At 42.2% G+C, this 27923-nt stretch overlaps 1 protein-coding gene across 2 annotated transcripts; it reads right to left on the bottom strand.

The window, feature by feature from the left end:
- Positions 1 to 20105: 20105 nt before the first annotated feature.
- On the bottom strand, positions 20106 to 27920 carry idh3g (isocitrate dehydrogenase (NAD(+)) 3 non-catalytic subunit gamma). 2 transcript variants are annotated; one of them, XM_074644457.1, is made up of 13 exons: positions 27803 to 27920; positions 27483 to 27530; positions 26489 to 26500; positions 24839 to 24936; positions 24636 to 24751; positions 24465 to 24525; positions 24165 to 24297; positions 22882 to 23015; positions 22662 to 22764; positions 22424 to 22570; positions 22205 to 22299; positions 21736 to 21796; positions 20106 to 21010 (listed from the first exon to the last, which is right to left on the bottom strand). In XM_074644457.1, the coding sequence occupies exons 1-13, from the start codon at positions 27884 to 27886 to the stop codon at positions 20909 to 20911; spliced, it is 1194 nt and encodes a 397-aa protein (XP_074500558.1). In that variant the 5' UTR covers positions 27887 to 27920; the 3' UTR covers positions 20106 to 20908. The 2 variants fall into 2 exon arrangements, with proteins under 2 accessions (XP_074500558.1, XP_074500559.1); XM_074644458.1 differs by lacking the exon at positions 26489 to 26500.
- Positions 27921 to 27923: the final 3 nt, after the last annotated feature.

Here is a 27923-nt window from a genome sequence, read left to right as displayed (position 1 = left end):
CTGAGCCCACTGCAAACTAAAATTGCAAGTTGCGTTAATGCGTTAAAAAAATTAGTGGCGTTAAAACGAATTTGCGTTTACACGTTATTATTGTGTTAACTTTGACAGCCCTATTAAATATATAGGAAAGAAATTAGTAGCCTTTGGGATTTAGGAAAAACATGGATGGGGTCAATTCTAATTTGAAAGCATATGTGCCGCATCAATATTTACTGTATGCGTACCAAACAGTCCGGAGAACTGGCCTCTCCCTGCAGACGGGTCTGGGATACATACGTGTTTCCAGCATGGTCTTTGTAAACTGTCAAGAATTCAAACCTGTTTTTTTTCTCATCTGTTTCTTCTACTCTTTGTGGCCCCTCACGTGGTTTATACGCTCTGGGTTTTTTCAGCTCAATCTGTCAGAGCCCCTTTACTGCTAGATGACAATGATGGATTTTCTGTGAGAACAGCAAACATACAAAAGGCTCAGATAACGGCAGGATAAACAACAAAGCAAATATATTGACAGAAAAGAGGCGACAACAGAAAAGGAACCAGGTAGAGAAGACACACAAAAGAGAGGAAAGAAAAAACTGAAGAAAGTCAGCGAAAGACAAGACGGTTAAACAATGAGAGGAACAATGTTTTCATTGTTTTAAGGTGCTTTCTGAAATGTTTAGTTTTGATTCACTACTGAGAGCTGTGTTTAAGGATGTGCCATTTGAACCGTCAATCGAGGAGGCTGCAACAAAAACAAACTTAGAAAGCTCTCTGCCCCAGGAGTATTTTCCTCCCTGCACACATTATCTGTCCATCCATCCCCCCCGATCCTGCATCTCCTCTGTGGTGAACAAAGTGGTTGGGAACAGGAAAAACAGGATCGTCTGTAATCCAAGCGTAAAAGATGGATAGAAGGCAGTGGGATGGTGGATATCTGCATCCTGGAAAAAGAAAAACAGACTCCATGAGGAGAAATAATTAGAGGGATTAAGTGGAAAGGAAGAGAGCAGAGTAAATTGGAGGAGGGGGAGACGGGGGTGGGGGGGGCTGATAGTGTTTAGTGAAGAGAAAGCAAGACCGGCGACGTCACAGTGGAATAAAGTGCACGCTTCGGGAGCATTGTGCCCGTGGAGCCTTGAACGCGATCGTCCAGAGAAAACAGACTGTAAGCACAACGTGATGGTTGTGGGAGGCAGTGTGTGTACACAGAGCGTGTCCATGAGTGAGCAGCGCGGTGCGGAGCATGTTTCCATACAGATGGAAGTTTGTTTAGAGTAGCGTGAGTGTGAGAAGTGAGTATGCAGATGGAGATACAAATGTGGTGAATAGCGCTCTTCGGGGGTCTCTGGGATAAACTGGCAGCGTCGGGACGTTTTTTTGCCCTCCGAATTTTCTCCCACTTTCTCAATGTCAGCCAACACCCCTTTGGATCTGGAATCACGGCCTGCAGTGTGTGTGTGTTTGTGTGTGTGTGTGTGTGTATGTGTGTGTGTGTGTGTGTGTGTGTGTGTGTGTGCGCGTGTGTGTGTGTGTGTGTGTGTGTGTGTGTGTGTGTGTGTGTGTGTGTGTGTGTGTGTGTGTGTGCGTGCGTGCGTGCGTGCGTGTGTGTGTGTGTGTGTGTGTGTGTGTGTGTGTGTGTGTGTGTGTGTGTGTGTGCGTGTGTGTAAGTGTGTGCGTGTGTGTGTGTGCGTGTGTGTGTAAGTGTGTGTGTGCATGTGCATGTGCAGCAGAGGATTCAGTATTCACAACCACATATGGCATCTACATGTATGTATGTTATCTATGCATTTGCACATCCATGGGTCAAGTTGGACCTGTGTCTCTGTATGTGTGTGCATCTGAATGTGTAGAAAGGCAGGTTGTTCTCATAAACTGTTTGTAGCTACACCCACAAAAAGTAATGCACTGTAATTCGTATACATCCCACAAAATCAATTTGTATGTAATCCACGTATTATTAACCATGAAGTATAAAGAGCGACAAACGATGCGTAGAGAGGAGGTCGGGGTGGATGATCGGTCTGAGACCGGTGCGAAACCAGACCATGTGAAACCAGAAGTCAACGCTGATTTATTTATCACACATAGGGATGCTAATTTAGTATTTTTTTTCTAACCGATAAACGATTAACCGATTATTATTATAGGATTATATTATATTATAAGATTAGTGCGCTGCATGCAGCGGTGCTGTGGTTTTAGTGCCTAATAAGCCACCCAGTTACAACGAAAAGCTGATGCACAAACAGGTTAAATCCATCATTTATCACCAGCTGCAGTGTTGTTTTACGGGGGGTTATGTGACAGACTATTTCATGGCCAGACAGTAACTTCCTGGATTTTCTGGTTGCCAAGGAACCGTCCGGCACTTAGCCCCTCATAAAACGGCACATTGTTGTTTTTACACTTAGGGTTTTGTATTAAACAAACAAGATATGGCGTGTTAATTTGTGAGCTTTGGAGGTGCTGATAGGTGGATTTTGTTATTTTTGGACAGCACCAGGCTAGCCATTTCCCTAATGGATGTATAAAGAGAACTAGATACAGCGTTGGAGGCGGGCTCCCGTCCATTCCTATGAAAGTTGCTCAGTGGCGCATGAAGCCAAAATGACTTGATTGCTGAGTGATAAAGTACCCGGATCTTCCGGCGATCTTCCTCCATCTATTGGGCCCATAGAGCAGGCGCAGTAGCGTTTCCTTTAACTCCGCCTCCCAGCCCTCGCTCCAGCCTCGATCTGGATCACATTCACATGAACGGAGGAAGGAAAATAACTCTGTGCTTTAATTTAATTAAATTGAATTTGTCTTTAAATACATTTATGCCTATCCCATAATCTGTGTTCTATATATGCTTTGGATATCTGTGTATTTTGCTTTGTATATATTTTGCATGTATATGTATACACGTGCGTATTGTATCACCCAACATTGACGCTCTGTCTCACGGCATCTTTTTTTTAAGACCTATTAGTTGATTTTGTGCTTGCATATTCCTATATGAGTTTGTCTTTGATCACATTACCTCAAACACACAGCAAAACCTGGGGTCAGGTGGTGTTCCGGCAAAGGAGTAATAATTGGCTTCTGGTGCTCCAGGCCAAGTATAATCAGGCTGCCACTTGTAGTCAGCACTTTGCTCTGCACTTGATTGATGTAGGCTAAAGGGAGGGTATACACACAATGCACAGGGAGCGGGAAGAGAAGGAGGTCAATAGGAGCCCATTAGCTCAATTTTGCTGCGAGGCCACCCATAGCAGGTTACTCTGGCCTGCATGTGTACCTGCATGTCTTGACAGATTCTTAACACTCAGGAACGGTAGTGTGTGAGGAGGAGAATGGCAGTTTAGTCCATATAACCACCAGATGCGCTGCAGCTATTTGTTTAGACAGATCTCATCGGATCCTGGAACATCCCTCTGTAAACACCAAAAGATGGACCGAGTGAGACAGCGTTAAACCAACCGGATGAAGAGTTGCAGCTGGGTAAAAAAAAAATTGACAGAAAAAGCAAGCCTTCCTCTCAAGTGTTCTAGCGAACGAAAGCAACATAAACAGTATAAAGGCATAGTTGGAAATCATCTCTCAGACGTTTCACCTAACAAGGACTGAAGGTGGAAGATGGATTGTGGCCCAAATGTGGACACGCACACATAAACACACCTTTAAAGGTGTTGTGCTTTCTGTCAAAATGAGCATTTGTTTACGTCGCATCAAGAAACCAGTGTTCCCCATGTGGAAAAGGAATCCAACAAGGTGTGTGTTTGCGTGCATGTACGCGCTCTCAGAAGCACGCATGTTTCCACTATACCTACTTATCATGCGCAGCTCTGCGTGCATGCGAGTGCTGCCTGACGTCATAGTGTTAATGATGATTAAGATGATGGTGTTTATTTATCTGCAGAGGTGGAAAAAGGTAGACGGAGGTTGAATGAGTGCAGTGTCGTGGGCTGCAGAGAGCCAGGAAGAGAGAGGGAGCGAGGAAGAGGGGGAGCAGGGAAGAGGGGTGAATAGTTCTCTGTGTGGGTAGTGAGAGAAAAGAGAGCCTCTTGTGGTGTGTTTACGCGTCAGCGTAGTTCCTCGTCTGATTGATGGTATCTGTGTGTGGGTGGGTGTCACAGTGTAGGTTTCCACATTGAAATACTGGGCTTCCCCATGCTATAATTTAAGTGGGACCATTATGTCTATTATGTACTAAGTGCTATGCAATGATATGTTGCTGAATGTTATTTCATTTGGTAACCCCTTGGACACTGTAAGTAATGTCTGGCTAAGAGGGGGAGTGTATTAAAAGGCTCGCTCCTGGTTATTCCACCATTGTGATTCATCCAGCGTGAACCTATAAACCTCCTCCATTTGGCAGACAGTGTGAATCTGAGATTGGCTAGAGGCTTCTTTGGACTGAGAGACACCAGTAGTTCCCAACCTGGGGTCCCTGGTTGGGAACCACTGCTCTAAAGATCACAGGGGGTGCGCCAGGACTTGTCCGCTCTGAGGTTGTCAAAATTTGATTTGAACATGTATAACTAAAATCATAATAACTAGGGTCAATTGATTAAAATAGTTAATCGCGATTAATCACACGGTTGTCCATAGTTAATCGTGATTAATCGCAAATTAATCGCACATTTTTTTATCTGTTCAAAATGTACCTTAAAGGAAGATTTGTCAAGTATTTAATACTCTTATCAACATGGAAGTGAAAAGCAAATATGCTTTCTTTATGCAAATGTATGTATGTTTATTATTATTAGGTGAGACTCGTGGGTACCCATAGAACTCATTTTTATTCACATATCTTGAGGTCAGAGGTCAAGGGCCCCCTTTGAAAATGGCTTTGGTTTTTCCTTGTCAACATTTAGTTGTTTAGCCTCCTTCGCGACAAGTATATTCTGATGTCATAAAGTATAACATGATTGGTACTATTGGATTCCTTAGGTTTTCTGGTTTCATGTGATGACAGTATCTTCACTCTAGCTCTAAAACTGAGCCTGTTAACCTAAAAAGCGCAAGTTGCGTTAATACGTTTAAGAAATTAGTGGCTTTTAAACTAATTTGCGTTAACATGTTATTATCATTATTAGATTCCAGTGGTGGCTGCTTAGGATTGTTTCCGACTTGTGTGATCCAAACATTTCCAACAACTCCAGAGCCTTATAAAGTCCAAAAGTCCAAATTTATATAAAAGATAGATGTAATCATTTAAAAAAAAAAGTTCACAACATTTTTAACTAACAAAATATTCTGCTTCAATCCATATTTTTTTTGGCGTTTAGCCTTTCAAAAACAACATTTTCACTGTGGCCAAAAACCTATTTGCTCTCCCGCTTGCCGCATACAAAGGGAGGCCTGCACCTGTATTAACGGGGCGGTCTAACAGCAATCTAACAAATATTACATTACATATATTTAACCACAATAACACAAAATGTATTTCGGCTTTAACACTATAATAGTAAACAAAACAAAAGCTTTTCTCAGATACAAGTGGGGCGGGGCTTCAAGGAAAATAGGTTGGCAACCACTGATTTAGAGGAGAATGAACCAAATCTTATGTGCTTAATGGAAATTAAAGTAATAACTCTACAATTACTCAACTGTATTTACATCCAAGATTTAAAAAAGAAAAGTCTTTTTAGCACCATTTCCACTGCAGGAACTTTCTCCCAGAACATTTTGAGGAACCCTTTGCATTTCGGCTTCCTTGACTCTTTTAAAAAAGACAGAGAATAAAAGAAAGATAGATCGTGCGAGCGAGCTGAGAGGGCGAGCGGTAGAAGAGGAAGAGATGTAACGCGGTGCTACTGTGAATGAAAGAAATAAAAGTTATTTTCTGATTGTTTCACGGCGTTCATGTTCTAAAGCACAAATAAAAAAAACTCAAACACTCAACAGATGATTTACTGTGAAGTCTGACGCTCTTAGTTTCATTATCCTCTGCTACATTTCTTTCATTACATCCAACATGTGCAGCAGTAAATATATGAAGCAGTAAATATTGGCGCAGTGAGACAAAACAATTTTTTTTCAGCATGTTTTTTAAATGAAACAGGCGGACACAGTGAACTACAGACTGCAGGGTGTGTTTACTGTTGTGACTACCAGCAGCCCTCATCCCATGTCATGTTGGTTTTTCATACGTCAGCAGACTAATTTGCCTAATCTTCACAGGTCTTTAGACCACGATGGAAACGCAGACAACAGCGGGCTGAAGGAACCTTTTAGTTCCTTAAAAGTAGATCTAGGGGCTAAAAAGTCAGAGAAACTTTCAGTTAAAACCTGGCTTATGTTTACTTAATCCATGTTTTCCTGACCACTTCAATGCAACTGTCCACTATAATCAATCTAATCAATAAGACATACGTGTTGATGCGATGGTGTTATCAGGAAACGGCCCCTCGCCAGCAGACACGCTCTGCTGTGCTTTGAAGCGCGGTTCACATAATGTGGGAACAATCGCTGTGAGTCGTGAGTGCAGAGCTGAGTGTTTCCTGAGTTTCAGAGCCGCTAAGGAGCTGCTTAAATCAGGCTGGTTGTCATTACTCAACAGGCAAAGAGGGGGAGGAGGAGATGGGAGGATGGAAAGGAGGCTTGAAACAGACACACATGGAGATCACAAGTAGAAAAATGAGTTTACGTTTTGTTTTCACCCCTTAAGGAGGAATTTGTTTGGTTGTGTAGTGGGAAAACCTCTGACATGATAATAGGACGCAAGAAATGTAGGAAAAGTGATGAGGGTGATTTAAAAGTAGGGAGGTGGACACACAAACACACACACGCTGACATCCACAAACAAACATGAACATGAAAGAAGGCGTTCAGGAGGATGGCGTTCATCTCCTGTTACAGCCAATGAAACATTAAGTGTGTCAGTCACCATAGTGTTTGTGAGGTGTCAGGTTAGTGCCCTTCACAGAGAGGCCCTCCTCACTGTGTGGGGTGTTTCTGCATGTGTTAGTGCACAGTCATGTGCATGCAGTTTTGTGTTTGTTTAATGAAGCCCTCTCATGTGTACAATGAGTCTTAACACCTGATCGGCCCGACCGTGTATGCAAATCTGATACAGTAACTTTGTTAGACCGCGTCTAGACACACATGCGTGGTCATTTTGTTTGCGCAAACAAAGTATAGTAATAAAATCATGATCAGTGGTTGTAAGATAAGATAATTAAGGTTCACATTAAACATAGTCTGATGGTGCCAGTCATGTGAAGTATACTGGATATACTTTAGTTTGACAGTGTTCTGGCTGTGTTCCCGTAGCTTCTCGAGGAGCGTGACCCTGCAGTTCCCAGGCAGAGGAGACTGTGGAAACCCGGCATCACTTTGACCATTCAGGTCATAAAAAGATCTCGGTGTACCCGTTTTCTGCTCCGCCTCTCCTGGGACAGAGGTGTCACTTTTAATTCGGAGTTTGGGACGCCGAGCGGCGTGACAGACCTTGCATAAGGCGAGGGTACTGGCGACGCAACATGGGTCTCTTTCTCCATCTGCTGCTGCTCAGTCTGGGCTCCTGTGTTTATGATGACAAGGCTGCGACAGGGCAGTAATGACGCCGCATCGACCGGCCAAATGGGATGGATGACAAGTTTCAGTGAGTGACAGCAGATTAGCTGTTCTCTCTCCCATATCCTTCCTGCTGTGATGGACACGTCCTGTGACGCAGTATGCCTCGTTGCATCTTTCACAACTGTACTATATTAAGGGAGACCGCGTAGATTGCTGTATTGGGGACTGAGGTGAGGTTCTCACTACAATGTAAACCATCTCTGGGTGGCCCCTCTTCTTCCTAGCTCTTCAGCGGATGTCCTGAGTACAATAGGTCATAAAGAGTGTAACATAAACAACCCAGCCCGGCTCATAGGGTCATTTAGCCATCATGCAGGCAATTAGCCTGAATCATTCCTCAGTTATAAATACAAACCATGTCATTTTAAACATTTTCTCAAGAATGATGACATCCTGAGAAAGAGCGTGATGTCCAAATACAGCCGAAAGGTCTTGATTAACTTTTTATGGGAGTGTATAATGCTGAATGGGTGTGAACAAGGGTGCAAAGGAAGCAATATATTTAGAGGGCAGTCTCCAGGGAGTTGTTTAGTGGAACGGAGGATTAGGGCTGATTTCTGTATCGTATTTCAATGGAAAATGAGCCGGTGATGATGTAGGGAGTTGACATGGAAGGAAAGGCGTCAGTGCTTGGGCTTCATGATTGTCCTGACTCTCTCTGTCACCCCACGCTCAGTTTCTCTGCCGCATCTTTAAGTCCACCTGTAGGCTGGAAGGACTCCCTCCAAAATCTTAAAAACACATTTAGGGGAAACGCATTAAAAAAAAATAGCTTGTCTGAGGATACGTTCCACGATTTGGCATTATCATTTAATGACTGATATTTTAGTGTTGACCAGTGGGCAACCTCTGGGTCTGAGAAGTGAAGCGAATCTGGAAGTGCCTTAAACTTGCATTCTTTCTAACAGCCAGCAGGGGGTGACTCCTCTGGTTGCAAAAAGAAGTCTGATTGTATAGAAGTCTATGAGAAAATGATCCTACTTCTCACTTGATTTATTACCTCAGTAAACATTGCGAACATGAGTTTATGGTCTCAATCGCTAGTTTCAAGTCTTCTTCAATACAGCATGATGTTCATTTAGTAAATTATGGTCCTATTTAGAGTCAAATAGACCATAAAGCAGGGTATGCTTTAGGGCGTGGCTACCTTGCGATTGACAGGTCGCTACCACGGCGTTGTCCGCTCTGGGAGTTGTCTGTGTTTTTGTCTTAGAACTTTAACCCTTTCACAGTATGTTTTCAGTTCTTGAGAGTTAATTATAACTTTTTAGGTCACCTAAAAATGTCTTATTTCTTATTCAGCCTTTTGTTGTCCTTAGCTCCACCCTCTTGTGTCACTTCTGGTTGCAAATAACCAAGATGGTGACGGCAAAAATCCTGAACTCGAGGCTTCAAAGCGGTTGTCCACAAACCAGTGGGGGAAATTACGGTGACTACATCCACTTCTTATATACAGTTTATGAAATACTGTCATCAACTAAATTACAAAATTACATTGCTATTTTATATTTACGTATGTATTTATTTTAACTGCACTATTTTATGCCTTAGATTATCATTTTGCTTTTACATTTACTTGTGTAATTTCACTGTTTATACATATTTTATGAGTATTGAAAGATTTTCATTGCCAATAGCTGCTTTTCTGGAATTGACAAATTACAAATAAGGAACCTTGAGCCTTGGTGTTGACACACAAAGAGGGTGTAGAAGAAATGTTTGTTGGCCTGTTAGCTGAAATGAGCCAGAACACCACACATTAAGTACCATGCAAACAAATTGTACACAGCTAAAGTTAGTGCAGGAGCTGAGATGTGGCAAAATAGATGAAGTGCTTATCCCATTTTAAGAAAACTAAACTGTTAAAAAGTGCAACACAGTAATTGAGTGGAAAAATACACCATGAGGTAATAGAAAAATCTGGAAAATGAAGCCATATGTTGAACACATAGCGTATCTTCAGCTGGGTTCTGTGCAATGTTTTTCTAAGATTAGGTAATAGGATGATAGGAAGCCATGGATAAGGATGGTGGCGGAGCTTTGAAGTGGGTAAAGGGAAGGGGGCCAGGCAGGTATGTGCACTTGATGGGCTGCTGAAAGAAGCATCAGGTCAGCAGCAGTGAAAGAATGTGAGAAAAAAAATTGTATAAGTGCCGAACTTTTATCCTCAGAGCCAATAACAACTCGAGGATATGAATGATGAAAATCATATATTTCAAAAAGCCAGTCAGTTTATCAGTTTATAAAGCCCATACCAGGGCAACATGCTGCATGTCATCAAACCAAGCTCCGTTATTCCATCTTCATTCCTTCATTATTCTCCAGCTGTTCCATAAGATACAGTCAAAATCAGGATAAAGGTTGGAAAATAAAAGTAAAAACACTGTTTTAATATTCAACTAAGAACCATGTCCATTAGGTTTTATCATTTAAAACCTAATGGCAGTACATCAGTTGAGAACGGTCAAGCCAGAGACAGAGGAGGCTTACAGCTTCATTCCCTCTGGATTTACCCAAAGACTGACTGAGATAAAAGACGAGATGTCATCGCTAGACTGTGTTTTCATATACCTACCGAGTCACATCAGGTATGTCACTGATTAGTCTGCCCGGAGGCCAGGTGAGTTCCTGGTTCCTCGTTAAAGTTGCGCTGTGCTTCCTGTCTGCAGCCTCCCAGTTGGCTCACCAGTATCGAGCACGCCACAAATTCACCCCTCCGACAGTGGAAAGTCAAGTTTTGTTAGAACAATTGCATTTTTCCCCCGTCCCCCCTCCGCCCCAGACTTCAAATTTCATCCGGAACCAGACGGCGTTTATTAAGAGCAACGCAGACAGGAATCCTGTCGCGCTGTCTCAGTGAATGGAGATATATAATCAAAGCTGTGTTTTCTGGTGGATTTGCAGAAATCTGTTTTCATCAAAACTCTTTAGAGATGCTTCACCTGAGGAGAGTAGGGGAGAGCGCTGCAGACATTCAAAACAAGGGAGGGGGTCACAATAGACAGAAATCAGGAAATAATGCCAGATTATATGAGACAGAAAAATGAGAAAGACACAAGAGAAACAGCTCAGGATTGCATTCAGCTTATTATGTTAAAGGTACAGTGTGCAGGATTTGGCGGCATCTAGTGGTGTGGTTGCAGATTTCAACCAGCTGACCCCTTCGCTCACTCCTCACTTTACGAGACTGCGGTATCGTGAGCCAAGTACAGAACCATGGTAACGTTGTTCGTCTCACTCAGAGGCCATCCTTACCATAATAACACTACTTTAGGAGCAACAGAAGTCAGACGGCGGCTGGCTGTACCACGGTTTTGCACTCTGCGGCTCACATTACCGCAGTTTCACAAGCGTGTCGGAGAACTACGGTGGCCTTCAGGTAGCGTAAAAACGTGAAAGGCTCTCTCTAGTAGAGTTGTTCCGATACCGATACCAGTATCGGAAATGCGTCCGATACTGCCCAAAATTAGGGATCAGGAATCGCCAGTCTATGCATCCGATACCATCATTTATTAACACAGAAAAAAAATCTACTTGTTTAACCGGAAATCGAAAATGTATTTGTTTATGTTCAAAGGGTTTAACTATAACTAACTATATATATATATTTCGTGTTTTGCTCACGTTGGTATCAGATCAGTACTCAGTATCTGCCGATACCACAAGTTCAGGTATCAGGATTGGTTTCGGGAAGGAAAAAAATAGTATTGAAACATCTCTACACTCTAGAGCCAGTGTTTGGTTTGTCCGTTCTGGGCTACTGTAGAAACATGGTGTAGAAACATGGTGTAGAAACATGGCGAACTCCGTGAAGAGGACCTGCTCCCTATGTAGATATGAAGGGCTCATTCTAAGCTAACGAAAACACAACAATTCTTAGTTTCAGGTGATTAAACACTAATGAAAACATAAATATGAATATTATATAATGTTACACACTATCCCTTTAAGTACAACATATGGACAATGGTACAGTATGGATTCAAGGTGATAGAAAAACAGAACATTTAAATGTCACGTTTCTCATTTGGGGAATTTTAGACTGGTTGCGCGTGTCTTTGAGTATGACATACAGTGTTTACTCTCTTAATAGCATGTGTCAGGCCGCAGCTTGGGTCCCGGCCAGGTCGAGGAGATGAACGTTCACAGAGCGCACAGAGCTGAGTCACTGGTGGGACTCAAGAGATTTATTAGATTAAACTACATGAGTGTCGCTGGCTTTGTTTTGGCAACCAAGAGAGCACACTGGTTTTTTTTTCAACCGCTGAACACAGAGCTTGAAAGTAGGGGGTTGCCGAGTTGTCAAAGTGCCAAGACGCTCCAATTTCAGGGGGAGCAGAGATGTGATGACATCAGGGCAGTGTAATGCAAGTTGTCATGAGCGCTGCATGCTCGTCTTGATGAAACGCAACTCTGGCAGTGCCACCTGAACTCACAGCAAGGGCACAGACGGTAAAACATTTAATAGCATTAGAAATAGAAAGATCGAAAGACAGAGGGGGAGAGAGAGCAACGGGAAATATTGGCACGCATGGAAGAATGGCTTCAGATGGAACAAATAGCCCATCAATAGCCACTCAATCACTGCTTTTACTTCTCCTCCCTTCCTTTCTTTCTCTCCGTTATACATCTGGCCAAAGTGCTGCAGTGACCCAACCGTTTCTCTCTGCTGATGAGAGACAACATATCAACGTTCTCAGAAGACCCAGATAGCAACTCAAGCCCACTAATTTATCATAAACATAAAACCAAACAGAAATAGCTCAGAGGCTCCCCTCACTCTCACTTTGCCAAGAGGCTTTGAGTGCCTTGGAGAAGGGAAAAAAAAAATATGTGTGAGGTAAGGAAAAGTGAGCAAGACAGACAGGTTCCTATTTAGACACAATGCGATAAAGCTCCCCACACGCATACTGACCCCCCCTCCCTCCACCATGAAACATTTAACCACACTGGACCTCTGACAGGGCAGAATACCAGGGCAGGGCCAAGTAAAGGGCTTTCTCATGTAGCAAAGGTGGAATCAGTTTCTCTCCAGTAAAAGCATATGCAGATGTGTACGCATATATAAGACATACCCAGGCATATAATCATACCGGTATGTACGTACACATACACACAGCTATGCCTGGAGCCTCCAATTTCCTCCCGTGGGGATAAAACAGAACGCACCATACGGACTTGCAAATTTATTTTACAAGGTGCAAGATAAGTGGAGGAGTCACATAAAACAAGAACGTGTGTTTCTTTTCAAACAAGTAACTAATGTTTTAACCATGAGGTCAAAGCGGGGAGCCCCCTCCTGTGTCTATTTAGGGCTTTGAGTGGTATCAGGGTGGCCAACTTGGTCAAGTAAGTAAGAAAGAAACTGCATGACCCTGGTTCAAGCACCACATTGGCTTGCAAGAGTGCAAAGTGTCCTTATGTAAAGTAGTGCAACCCCAGCAGGTGCTCCGCAGGTGGACTAACAATCCCTTACAAAAAAGTTGTATACTTCAAGTTTATTTTATGAAGTAAACTCATAGACTGTGTATAAGAAGTGGGCATAGTCACCGTGGGCGTAGTCACCGTGGACTGCCGTTTTGAAGCCTTGAGTTCGGCAATTTGGCCGTCGCCATCTTGGCTTTTTGCAACCAGAAGTGACATGAGAGGGTGGGCAACCAAAAAGGTTTTAATTAAGTTTCATGGACTGAAAACACACTTTGATATGGTTAAGGTTCTACGACGAAAACGCGGACAACACCCTGACCGAACAATACCCTGGTAGCGACCTGTCAATCACAATGTCGCCACGCCCTAAAGCATACCCTGATTTATGGTCTATTTGAACATAATTTACTGAATGTACATCATGCTGTATTGAAGAAGACTTGAAACTAGCGATTGAGACCAGAAACTCATGTTCGCAATGTTTACTGAGGTGATAAATCAAGTGAGAAGTAGGCTCATTTTCTCATTGACTTTTATACAATCAGACTTCTTTTTGCAACCAGAGGAGTCGCCCCCTACTGGCTATAAGAAAGAATGCAAGTTTAAGGCACTTATATTATACCGTATTGGTTTCACTTTCTTAGACCCGGAGGTAGCCCACTGATGTAAACTTTAGTAATGTTCATGTATATTTCCCAAGTATACATTGTGTAGTTAGTATTAGGGCTGCACAATTAATCAAATATTAATTGCAATCATGATTTTGGCTTCCCACAATTAAATAAACATGATAGACGTTTACAGCTAGAGATGCGATGTCAAACAGCAGCCGGCATTCAGCAGTCTCATATAGGCTATCCGATTTTTTACCAGTCACACACACACGTGCAGCCGCCATAAGATGGTTTTACGTCGGCAAGTAAACTGTACATAACGAGGCTGTAAAGGCAGACGAGTCAGCGTGATGACGTTTAGTAGTCTCATTTAGCCACTTGTTAGCAACCTCCTTTTTTAAGGCACATAAAAGCTTAAAAATTCAAGTCGGTTATTTAGGGATGTATTTTATATCCTAGAACAAAACGTTAAAATCTCTTGTGTTAACCACAGATCTTATTTCAGGCATTTAACTAAAAACACATTCAAAAACCCCATTGACTTTGAGACGAGGGAACGGGAAATGCTAAAACGCTAACTAATTTCCAGGTATTAGCACTCATTCCTGCAGCACTGTATAGCACACTTGAATGAACATCTTTTTTGTAAAAATAAATAAATATCAGCCGTCAAATAGGATTAGTCAAGCATCCAAAACAGGAAATGGGAAAAAATCCAACCGTTCTGGTGGGTATCAATGAACACTTCACTTTTAGCCGAGATGATACCCACCTTATGCTCCCACCAGGTGGTAACCCTCTGGTGTTAAAACCAGCCGTGTGTAATAAAAATAACAGTGTGCAGCTCCTGATAAAGAGGCAGGCAGGAGTCAGATGCTTTATCGGCTCCGCTTATTTTGAAAGATAAGGCGGTGATGAAGTGTTTCAACAGTTAACCAGTGAACTCCCTGATTATCTAACTATGTCAGCTATATATATCACAGCGTTCATCCCAACCTAAACCTCACTATCCTCCCTCAATTAGCCAGTCACCCCAGCTCTCCCCCTTATCTCCCTCAGTCCTCTGCATGCCATCCCCCCTTGACCTCCTTTCTACATCCATTTCTGCCAAGCAAACATCACCACTAACTTCTCCCAACTACATAATTCTTCTTCTCTGATTGCGGCTGTCACTGCTGAGGAAGACACTGGAAGTCCCTGTAAAGAGAAAGCCAAGAGGACACACACAGAGAGCCCAAAACACACACAGCCAGGCCCAAGTAATGGAGAATAGCTGACCGCTGACGTAGCTTAATGTAGCTAAGCCATAGCTGAGGGGGTGGGGGGGGAAAGCTCCATTAACAGAGAGCAGCGCCAGCTGACTGGATGCAGCTGTGCTCAGTTGACTGATTATGATCACCTGCAATGCACTGCGTAGCCTAGCAGATCAACATAAAAAGAGGGGGTATGTTCGTACGAGGTGGAAATTACCAACTGGATCTTGAATTACACCGACTGACTAATAGTGTGTGAGGGAAAAAGAGAGGGAAAGAATGAGAGACGGAGGACTCTGGAAATGATCAGGAGCAGAATAATAGCCAATAACAAAACCACATGTTTTAATATCTGTGTCATATTTGGTGGTTTGACTAAACCTTTCAGATTAGCATTTAGAAAGGAGGATGAAAAATATGTAACATGGTGTTTCAAAGAGACACGAGAAGGATAGGAATGAAGGAGAGGAGGAGGTGCAGGTGAAGGCGCAGAGCAAAAAGTGAGTGTTTAGTGAGTGCTGAAAAGATAAAACACACCCGTATGAGTGTACATGATGTAAGAAAATAAGCTGCAACGAGACAATTTTTTTGCATGCTTAGACCTTATTTCTCATACATCCTGTCATTCGATCCTCTCAGACAGGCTCACTCATAATTTCCTGCTGTCATCGTCTGAGCCGTCAATCGTGATATCAGCTGTTCCCATCAGTTGGTCGCATCTATCCAATAGCACAGCAACACACCTATATTGTTAGCCTATCATCTCGCTGTTGTCTCTTTTTAAATACGATTCTCTCTCTGCACGGGATGGCCGATATGGCCAAAATCTTCTATCCCGATTTCATATCTCGATAACAATATATGTCACGATATAGCATATTTTCTGGTAATTCAATAAATAAACAGTCTTTAGTAAATAGCCACATGGTAAAGCCTATTTTTGTATACTCCTGTGTGAATTATCGGACCAGTGTGTAACAATTAGGGGGATCTATTGGCAGATATGAAATATAATATTAATATGTATGTTTTCTTTAGTGTATAATCACCTGATAATAAGAATCGTTGTGTTTTTGTTACCTTAGTATGAGCCGTTTATATCTACATAGGGAGCGGGTCCTCTCTCCACGGAGTCCGCCATGTTGCACCGCCGTGTTTCTACAGTAGCCCAGAACTGCAAACCAACCTCTGTTAACTTTTCCTGCTTGAGCCAGAGTCGATAACGTTACTCGCTCCCGTCGCAGCCGCTCTCTCTCTCTCTTGCTTCACCACTCACTTCCCACGTACACACACACTCTATGTACTGGCTCTGTTAATACTGGCTCTAGAGGTCCATTCGCGTTTTTGCATCGGCCACTGTAGCTCTCCAACACGCTTGCCACAAAGTATGGAGTATTTTCTCATGTAATTAGTAATTTAGTGAAAAATGAGTGCAGATATTTTGAGAAATTTGAGTTAGTATGTGATTATTATCAATTTAGACGACATACAGTAACTGTGTATCTTATATCGATATATGAATTCATCACGATACGATTCCGTTGAAAGACGATAAATTATCACATTGAATTATCTCTGCCTTTAGTACGTTCATGCTGCTGTTATGCACACCCCTCCGTCTCCTCCCATCACTGCCCAGTCTTTGCAGATTCATCAGCATCATCATCAGCTTCATCAGTCTACCTCTCCACGTGGGCATTTATCTGCTGCTGCTCAGGGCAGATGCCCTTTGATTACAAATATCCCTGTAGAATCTAAGCACCAAAGACTTTCTGTCAAGACTTTATTATCACATATCATCAATTATCTTTACTTCATTCACTTGTATCTCCTGATTGTAATGTCCGCTGTTTGGATGACATTGGATAACGAGGGAGAGATTACACATAATAATGTCACAGCATTTCCCTTTATCAACCTGGTCAGTCAAGCGTGTTCCTTCACTTTAGTTTCAATGGAATTGCATTGCTAGGCAACAGCTTGGTTGCATGTTTACTTCCTGTGAGCTTATGTCATTCACATACTGTGCACTGCAACAGGAAAAAATTGGGACACATTTGGAGTGTTTACATTTACAACTGTGAATTGGTCTATTGTCTAGAAACCAGACAACAGGAAGGGACATTTGTGGAACATTTAAAGAAAAGTAAAACAATTTCTCGCTCATCTAGTGGTACTTTGCCATGCAGATATTTTTGTTTCAAAGCTGCAGTGGGTAGAAATGGAGCAAATATGATTAAAATTAAATGGTCACTATATCCTGACAGTAGTGCATTAGACAGGTAATCTGTCCTCCGGTGCTCCTAATGGCATCTGCAAGATTTCACAGACCGGAGGAAAACAACCAGTCAGAGCCGAGCTGGAGTCTTATCGTCTCTGAGCAGCTGTCAGTCACTCGGGAACTCCGATCAAACGGTCAAACTAGGCAGATCAAATATGAATCAATATTTTGTTACTGTAATGCCTATTTCTCACCTCAAATGTTTTCAGAAACATGTAGTCGTGTACTGTTTAGCTGTAAAATGAGAAGGTTTACCACCCACCAGCCGGAGCACAGCCAATAGGAACACTCAATAGGAACGATCTCTCTGAAATGACCTGTGATTGGCCAAAGTCTCCCATCACGGGCTAGATTTTTTAAAGCCTGAAAATAGAGCCACAGAACACTTGAATTACTATATCCTTAAGGGTTATCATGGAATTTTTGCCCACTGATGCCAAAAACGTTCCGCCTACTGAAGCTTTAATTTGTGCTGCAAAGTTTCCAGATATTTGTCTGTGTCAGCCTCAACTCCAATACGATGGACGTGAATAAAATTTTGTTTGTGGTGCATGCAGTATCAAAACATAAAATTTAAATAATTCAATAGCAACATCTCTTGCGTCTCCATTTTTCTGGATAATCACAACACGCTGTGCACAGTTTTCATAGGGCTTATTTTGAGCTCTGTGATCCAGAGTATCCCTGTTTCTGGAAAGAAAAGCTGGTGTTGAATTTTCCAAATGTGATTTTTCGATCCTGTCAGCACCACAAATGAAATTCCATTTACCCCATTTGTATTGGAATGGCAGCACAAACCTCAGAGATAGAGATCTATGAAACTGGGCACATAAAACCAAAACTATCTGTGTGGCTCGATAACATCGAGGGTAAGTTGGGTGAGTCAACCCGAGCTCTTTCAGCAAAACCTGCAAAGCAGGTTGGACCCCTTAAGGTTTATTCGTTGCGACATCTCACTCTTTCCATTAACGTCTGACCATCTGCCTCATGGGCCGGATCCAGCGGAGGCTCAGAGGGGGACGCAGCAGCAGCAGCTCCGGAGGGAGGGAGGGAGATGGAGGGGTGATAGGGAGAGAGTGTGTAGCTCAATGTACGGTGATGAGAATTGATGTGAGGTAAACAATGAGAGGAAGAGGACGACGAGAAAAAGCTGGCCCAGAGAGGGGAACTTATTACAGAAAGTAAAACAAAAATTGATTGATTCTAAATCTCTGTGGAGTGAATAACTGACATGAACGGAGAGGGAGTAAAACAATTAAACACGGCCAACTGGCAGAGGCCACTCATAGTAATTCCCTGCTCATTTCACATACTACACTATTGTGTATGATTGTTGATTCTCTAGGACAACTAAATCTAAAAAAAAGGAGCCTAATCACAAAGGATTTCTTCGCTCAATATACAAATGCTTGAACGGAGGAAACAGTTTCTAACTTTCCCACAGAATTAGACACATGACAAATTGGCCGGTGCAATTACAATGGGATGTGCCCCCTGTGACCGCATCTGAGAAACAAGAGGCGAGCTGGGATTATTTATACAATATATGTGAGCAGGAGGTCACTGTTGAATGATATAACATCAATCTGCTCCTCCTTGTGCAGCTGCTGGCTCAGAGGACCACTTGCAGTTTTTCTTAACACGACTGAGTGGTCAGAGTATTTAAAAAAAATAAAAATAACAAGACGAAACAATAACGGATGGTTTGGTTTTGCCAGGTGAAACTATAATAGATGGTGTGGTTTCGGGCTAAATGAGAATAAATTCAAGTTGAGAGCAAAGCCAAAATCCTTCAAGTTTGTCTTAGAAACTCGTTGTGTGAAGCCAAGAGATTCCTAGAAATCACATTCAAAGAATTATTTTAATGTTTCCAATTATGTGGAACAATCTAAGCAGAGATTCCTGCATCCTAAATTTCCGTGCAGCTTTTTCTCACTACTGTCAGTTCAGTAAAAACACATATATTCATATATTCTGCATTTAATCCTCGTCAGACGGTGTGTTTAGCGGGGCACACATGCATACATTTGTGCACAATTTGCTCCAATTTACAGTTTAGCAGTGACAACTTTAGAAAGTGGTGTTGCCACCTAGTGATGAAATGTAACACAGCAGCTTGTCATCCAGTGTTGCAAGTAAGACGTTGATGGAGCGTGAAATTGTAAAACAAACGGAAGGATCAGTGAGCTTTATCTTATTTGGAGAAAACATAATCTTTATCCACAGCAGCAGGAGGCCAGGGTAGAGGTCTTCTCTTTCAAGCAGAGGCAAAGGATCAAGTTAAATCTGAACTGATCTTATAAAGGCTTTTTACACTCAGTTGCCAGTTTATTTGGTGGGTAAAACTAATGCGGTCTAATTCACAGTCCTGCGATAAATCTTACCTTCTTTAAGGTTATAATGTTTGGTTTTTTGTTGAAATTGTTTTAGAGAGCTGTTGATTCAACTGTATGGTTATTTTGAAGGATGTAGTTTGTGGTGCTGTTGAACTGTATTGTATTATACAGAGAGATTAGCAGTTAATTAGTGGATATAAATGGGGTGCACAAAAAAATAGAAACACCTGTGTAGTTAGGGCTGCAACTATCGATTATTTTCTTGATTAATCGATTAGTTGTTTGGTCTATAAAATGTAAGAAAATGGTGACAAATGTTTCCCAAAGCCCCAGATGACGTCCTCAAATGTCTTGTTTTGTCCACAACTCAAAGATATTCAGTTTACTGTCATAGAGGAGTAAAGAAACCAGAAAATATTCACATTTAAGAAGCTGGAATCAGAGAATTTGGACTGTTTTTACTTATAAATTACTCAAACCAAATAATCGATTATCAGTCGATTAATTTAATAGTTGACAACAAATCGATTAATCCTTGCAGCTCTACACTGATTGTATATATAGCTTGAAAATCAATTTACTTTGGCTCTAAAACTCATTTGAAAGACGTTTCATATTCAAACTTCTGTCCAAAAAGATCACAATAAGGTAGATTATTTCTTTATTGATATTTGTGTCATACAGTATATATATATACCCGCCCACAGATATGATAAAAACAGTGTTTTCACATCAGACTTTAAGAGTTCTTGCCCGTTTAGACTTAAAAGACAACAGCATATTTCTTTTGTTATATCACCCAAACTTACACCTCTTCTGATACAGTATATATGAAATAGCTACATCACCATTTGTATAGTACAGTTGATCTGATGTGAACACGCAGGACAGTATATTATATAACAGGCAACGTTTTATTTAAGTTACAGTAAGACAAAAAAATGGCATGGCGTTAAATGAACATGGCACATTTTGGTTTGACTGAAAGGCTATAACATAGTCGTGATCTGGAAAATAAATAATGATCCACTTTGAAGAATGCAGAGAGTGGACAATCCATGGCCATATCAGGATATTTTAAATATGTCTGACCCCATCATGTGTCGGACCACACTGACATACATCATAACCATTTGTAAGAACACAGATTTAACTGAATGAGCCTGATGAAATATCCTTACAGCGGGGTTTATCATCTAACAGGAGTGATAATGGAATGATCAAAAGTAAACCGTTTTTAAATCAGTGTCGTTTAGGTCACTATTATATGTGAAACACACAAGCGTGGCTAAAAGGCTGTTTGTACAGTTATCAGTAAACTGTGTGAACAAGAAAATAAAGGAAACGTTCTGATGTCAGCGACAGACCCAGCGCTATGGAAACAGACATGCATCGATAACCTGTTCAAACTCACACCTCTGATGAGTGTGTGTGTGTGTGTGTGTGTGTTTAGAGCTCAGTTGTGAGCGGCCCTTTGCTCTGGATGAACCTCATGATGGACTGGACCACCTCTGATGTGGTGCCTTGACCCCCGATATCAGCTGTGTGCAACTGCAATAAAAACAAAACAAAAACAGGATTCAAAATTAATCAACTCAAGTTAAAAAGCTCCAAATTCCAGATTTAAAATCGTCTTATTGTATTTGTATGAGTCTTTAAATAGCGAGCATCGACCAGAAGAGGTTTATTTCGCAACTATGACCCGCTCTCTGAACATTATCCCGCTTATTACACAACTACTTACTTAAGAAATCAATAAATTGACACAAAAATGGTCTGCCAGAGTCTTAGATCAGATCTGTGTCCACAGCAACAGTCTGTTATTCATAGCAACAGTCTGCTATAAAAGAAGTAACAGACCGTAGAACGCCGTGATTGACCAATCAGAATCGAGTATTCAACAAAGCTGCATAATAAATATTTTTAAGTGTGTGTTTGCAAACCGTTTGGTAAATATAAAACACATATCACAAATCATCTCGCCTGCTAAAGCAGCAAGCAGGCTGCTGCCTTGGATGATAAGCAGATCAGCTTTTTAAATGAGCTCAAGCACCGTAAATTAATGTCAATGCCACACAATGTAAAATCAGATACCATACAGTGTAGCACTTCACAAGAGCTTTGTGACACTGAAAGGGCACGATGCTGCTTTGTGTGAATGTATTGTGATGCCCACTGGGAAGCAGGCCAGACCTGTCACCAGGGCATCTAAGCCTCTGTCACATAACAATGGCCTGATAGCTTTGTGGCACCGAGACAGGTGAGGGAAGACTTACCCTGGTTTCATTCATGGTGCCGAGGATTGCATTTCGGATCATAGTGGCGTAGTCATAAAGCCTGGAGAACATACAGGAGAAAGACTTTTATTTACTGGTATACCACAGTGACAACAGTACATCCTCAGATGGAACCACAGGAAGGTCAAGCTTTTACAAGTTTACAAGCTAATTTTAAACCAATAAAAAGCTAAATCCTTGTCAAACAATAGCCGGTGGGTTCCCAGATTGCATTTTGGCCAATGCGTTTCGCCTCTTTTGCTCTCCACACGGACTGTTTACCTGTATTCAACCAAAGCCTGCTCGAACATGATTTGTCAGTACTACTCGGACTACAAACGGAAACCAGAACGCTTACGATGCCAAAATCTTGCCCCGTTGCCTACAGATTCTACATGTGGTTGCAGAATCTGTTGACAGAGATTAAAGCAAAGTATGTGCTGAAAATATTTCATCTGGAAAAGCTTACTTGAGGTGGTCCAGCATCATGCAGCCGGCTAGCAGCATGGCAGTGGGGTTAGCAATGTTCTTGCCTGCAATACTCTTCCCGGTGTTCCTTGTGGCCTGAGAGACCCAGACAAATAAGATGAGAAAGAGACAAAATTCTGAGTCAAAGACGTGATTCATGCATTTTCCATTCTTCAAAAAACAGAGGGGCCGGTGTCCCACTAAGCTGCCAAACACTCACCGTTTCAAAGACAGCATAGTCACGGCCGTAATTAGCCCCGGGCACGAGGCCAGGCCCTCCCACCAGGCCTGCACACACGTTGCTCACCACGTTCCCGTACAGATTGGGCATCACCATCACATCAAACTGCTGGGGATTGGACACCAGCTAAAAACACAAACAAGGTGGTAGGTGATAGATATAGCAACATTTAGAAACTTTTCCAAACTAAGAGGTGTGTCATTTCCTCCTCTGTCACCTGCATGGTGGTGTTGTCCACGATCATGCTGTCAAATGTGATGTCTGGGTAATCAGAGGCCACTTCTCTGCAACACTGCAGGAACAAGCCATCGCCGAGCTTCCTGTTGGAGCAGAAAAGCCAAACTCAACATTTCCAGCACTAAGAAACTCACAACATTATGTAAGATTCAGCTGGCCAGAAAGATCCGGCATGATACATCTGCCTCAGAGTGACTCACATGATGTTAGCCTTGTGTACGGCAGTGACCCTGCTACGACCTTTCTCCTTGGCCAGTCGGAAGGCGTACTCAGCAATCCTGAGGGAATTGTTCCTGGTGATGATCTTGAGACACTCCACTACTCCTGATACACTCTAAAAGAAGAGAGGGAGGACAATGACTGATAAACTACAGTTCAAGTAGTTGGTGCTGTTAACTGTCTGAGACCCACTTAGATCCATTTTGGTTTTTTTTATGGGGGACAGGGGGTCTTTAGGGGGAGATAACAGATCAGCTGTAGATGTCACATAGAAGTGGTCTACATCATCTGAAAGCTGGGAACCTGAAAATTCATTTAAGGTGCAGCTCAGCACTGTGTGTAAAGGTCATTGTTTTTCACAACAGTGAGGTCGACTTTTAAAAAAATGGTCTCACCATGTGAAATGGTTACTATGGGGACTAACATCATCCCACATGAATACAATTGGGCTCATTAGATCCACAAGAGTCTCAGCTTTCCAGTCATACCCAATTTATGCAGTTCCAAGACTGTTTACGGACCCCGGTATGCAGAAACCCTTTTAGAATTGGCGAAAATAACACATTTATACTGCATGCATAAGACTGCATGGTTTTTGCCCCAAACTGCATGTGATTATCATAAAGTGGGCATGTCTGTAAAGAGGGGACTCATGGGTACCCATAGAACCCATTTTCATTCACATATCTTCAGGTCAGAGGTCAAGGGACCCCTTTGAAAATGGCCATGACAGTTTTTCCTAAATTCTGAGCGTTATTTAGCCTCCTTCCCAACAAGCTAACATCACATGGTTGGTACCAGTGGATTCCTTAGGTTTTCTAGTTTCATATGATACCAGTACTTTCACTCTAGCTCTATTTGTGAAGCAGCATGTATAGCTGTGTAGAACTGACTCGGATCCTTCTGTGTAGAAGGTAACATCAAGCTATAACTGCACATCGCCTCCTTAAACCTTAATTTTAGGCTTGTGCAAATTTGATATCGTTCTAAAAGTTTCATAAAGTTGGCAACTAACAAACCACATCTAATGTGGATCTGTCATGCCTGACTGATCAAGTGTATCAGATAAAAAAAAATTCTCTTCGTAAACAAATGCTGTACTTTTAATAGTGCATGGGTAGTACCTCACTCTCATTTCACAAGCGAGTGAGAAGAGAAGAAGGTGGGCAGAAAGACAGACACAGAGAGGAAATAAGTCTTTAAAGGAGGGAGTGTAAGCGTGTGTTTCAGCCAGCAGTAGAATTGATTTGTGTTTCTGTCTGACCTCGTGCTCCAGACTGCTGTACTCTCCCTCCGTGTTCTCTCTGATGATCATGATGTCAATGTTCTTGTGGCGAGTCTGGACTCCAGGGAGCGACTGGCAGTGCATCACGTTGGCATATAGGTCTAAGCTTGTGCTGTTAATACACACATGGAACAAGAGAGAGGGGAGGGTGGGAGGGTCAGGAATAAACGATGGATCAAGTGACATTACCAGACATGAACGCACAAATCATGGAATGTAAGCCATCAGACAAAAGAGAGCCTATATCAAGGGAACTGAATATGTCATTAAAACTCTTACCGTAGGAGATTATTTCTGGATTTGACAGATGGCGCCATGGTGTGTTTGGTTTCTATGTTACCTATAGGGACAGTTAAGTAATGTCATAGTTAAACTTTAGTTTCATGGTCTTATTATAAACATATACATGCTTCTCACAGCTGTGACAGAAAACAAAAGAGCTTTGCTTGCCTTTGAGGGCAACTCCATTGCGGCGAATGGCAGTGATGGCGTTGTCGATATCCTCCTCAGTCTCCAGAGCAGAGTTGACTTCCACCACCTCAAAGTCCACCGGGACACAGCTGAACCTACAGCATGAATACAAAAATACACATGTTGAGGCAATACTCGCCAGTCTGTAGTCAACACTTCGAACAGGTTTTAGTTTAACCAACCTGAAAACCTCTCTGACATGATTGAGCAGCTCTGGACCGATTCCATCTCCAGGGATGAGGGTCACAGTGTGTCGGCCTCCATACTTTGCAGGAGGGGGCTGTAACATTGGTATTTTATACATTATTATAACTTAAAGGACAACACTGGTGGTTTTGCAAGTTTTAACCCAACTACAAATCACCTATATATATCAGCCCGTTCTCATTGCCGGGGCGTCAAATACCGAGGCCTTATCACGGCCATCGGCTTTCGATACCGCCACATAAGGCACCACTTAGCGCCGGTATGAAACGTATCGGGTGTTCCATTAACTACAGTGTAAACCAATTCGCAGCAATGGTAAGCGCTCTGAGAAACTGCGCCGGGAATGTGGTGATGTAGATTTAAGAGTGAAAGAGACACACAGGGCGGGTGGGAGGGGAGGTTAATGGGTCCAAACAAACACAAGGCTTTCACCCAAGAGACCGCCGTTTGTGTCCTGTGCATCACGTTACAATCAGCTGTTCGTTCGTGTCCCCTGTTGACAACCTTAAGTTTAATTTTCACTGTACAAATGTAGTACTTTTAAAAGGGATTGTTTGTAACTTCTTACACGTATAAATCATTGCGGGTCGGTGTCCCATGCGCGCACGCTGTTCAGACAAGACTCCAACATAAACTGCACGGACGCACCAAAACCGCAAAGTTAGATCTAGTAAAGCCGGTCTTGCTAAACAGTGTTGGCCGCGGTCGGAGGACGCAGGGGAGACCATAGCTTTGGTCTCCAGGGCTGGAGTCTCTGCTGTACTCTGCTCCTCTGCCTGCCCGCCTGCTTGCCTTCAATCACACACCGCGCTCGTTCTCACTCGCTCTTTTACTCCACTCTCACGTGCATGCGAGCACACTACACACTGCAGAAGAGTTCGTTTAGCTCTGAGAATATGTAGTGAATGTACAGTGGACGTTTGTACAGAAATAAATGCTGCAGCTCCTCCAGCTTCGGTGAGAAATATTCGAAGGTATTCAAAGCTTTGGGACGGCATGGCTGCCGCACAACTGTACACACACACACACCTCTACTCATAACAAACAGCGATATCTGTTTGAGAATAACTAATAATAATTAATGTTAAATATGAATACTGTTGTGGGATTAGTTCTTATTTCTGGGGATATTTTGGGATTTATACTTTTTTATTACATACTTATATATTAAAAAACAAAGCATTTGAATACCAATTTGAAAGTTGATTACCATGGCAACGGTCTAAGCATTTGGGTCAGCCCTACTCGACACGTTCTTAAGATAGATGATCCATTACAGCGAACATTTAGTTGTTTGACAGTTGCGGAAAGAAAAAGGCCTCAGCTGGCCATTGTATTCCACTCAATAACAATGCAATTTAACAAAAAATCATGTGGAGTAATTAGCCAATTCAAGCTTTTTTCAAATATATGAACATTTCCATACCGAGAGTGAAATGGAGAAGACTTTGGTAAATGTTGACAATACACAAAATCTATAGTTAAAGGGTTAGAAAATGCGAAATCACCAGTACAGTACAGCACCAAGGAGGTAGGCGTGTGAGGGTAATGTGAAGCAGTAAAAAGTTGTGTTATTTTGGGCTGGGCAATATATCATATAAACCACGTCAGAGGTAGCTACTTACAATGTTGTCTGTCTGTTGTTGAAGGCGAACAGCAAGGAAAGGAGAAGAAAAAGAGTTAGATAGTAGCAGTTTGATAGCCTCATAAGAATCCAGGTAGTGAGTACAGATGTAGTAATACCTCTCCTCCTCCAAGAGGGTGGAAAAACAGGTTATTAGCAACCCAAGGTTACATTAAAGGTCCCATATTATAAAAAAGTGAGATTTTCATGTTTTTTTATTATAAAGCAGACTTAAGTCCTATAAAAATACTGTGAAAGTATTGAAACACTCAATCCACAGGGAAATACACAGGGCCTGTATTCAGAAACTCTGCATTTGAAACAAGCCGTCAGGATTCCTGCCCATTCGTGATGTCACGAATATACATATAAAGGAGGCTGGGTCACGCGTCATCAACGCGTCATATCTTAGGGGGTATAACACATGCGCAGTAAAATCTTGCCTGCACTCGCCGAAATTGAGCCAATCGCAACGCACGGCCGCAGCTTCTGTTACACTGCACATTGGTTATACCCCATACCCCAAGACCCATGTCCGCCCGTGACCCAGCCTCCTTTTCATAGGCCTTGTTGCAGTGTATGTGAATGTCTTCAACTGACAGGAAGTACACATGGACCCAAGCTGTTGCCTAGCAACGCAATTCTGTTGCAATTCCGTCAAATTGCGCTACAACGGAGCGTTTGAGACGGAGGGTAATTACGGGCACATTTAGGCTGACAGTATGAGAAAAATAAAAGGTGTTTTTGAAGATTACAGCATGTAAACATGTTCTAGTAGAAACACAAAATACAAGTGTGAACCTGAAAATGAGCACGATATGGGACCTTTAAAACAGATATAAAAAGTGTGAACCCAAAGCCATCTTGGAAATAAATAGTTTAATGAGTAGCAGCGACTGTTTTTTTTATGGCTTTATAAGAACCATTATACATAAATCAAGTCTACTCAATCAAAACAAGATTAGAAACCCAAAGAGACAATCTGATTCACTCACACTATGTGAGCTCTTGTTCCTGTGGCTTGTCAGAGTTGTTCCAAATACCTGAAATACAAAAGAAAGAGAGATGGTTTAGGGCGTGTTCATGAAGGCATTTTACTATCAGAGGGTCCAAGTTGTTTAGCAAGATTTCAATGCAACCAACTCAACATCTGCAGTGCTGAAAAGATGAGGAAGAAGACTGCTGTTATGATTTTAACCATATGACCTTGTGTCCAGATGAACTAGCAATACACTAATACGACTAGCATCCGGAGCCACACAACAACAACAACGTTCACAACCGATGTCTCTAAAGCAACGTGTCTTAATCTTACTTTAACCGTGTTTCCAAGGCGTCCACCCCAGAAAGGATTAAAGATTTTAGACATGGAGAGCACAGCAGCACTGTGAACAGCCATCTTGATTTTTTTGAAGCACTGCTCGCGCGTGCACGAG

Source organism: Sebastes fasciatus, chromosome 8 (assembly GCF_043250625.1).
Source record: "Sebastes fasciatus isolate fSebFas1 chromosome 8, fSebFas1.pri, whole genome shotgun sequence".
Classification (NCBI taxonomy): Eukaryota; Metazoa; Chordata; class Actinopteri; order Perciformes; family Sebastidae; genus Sebastes; species Sebastes fasciatus.
Note: the sequence above shows the minus strand (reverse complement) of the source record. Positions and strands in the feature narration are given on the sequence as shown.

What these genes read in the sequence shown, in the direction of transcription:
- idh3g (XM_074644457.1), bottom strand. Translation starts at nt 27,886, where the DNA reads ATGGCTGTTCACAGTGCTGCTGTGCTCTCCATGTCTAAAATCTTTAAT. An exon ending in CATGTCAGAGAGGTTTTCAG is followed by an intron (nt 24,752 to 24,838) that starts GTTGGTTAAACT and finishes TTCATGCTGTAG; the next exon opens with GTTCAGCTGTGTCCCGGTGG. An exon ending in GCACCATGAATGAAACCAGG is followed by an intron (nt 21,011 to 21,735) that starts GTAAGTCTTCCC and finishes TTTTTATTGCAG; the next exon opens with TTGCACACAGCTGATATCGG.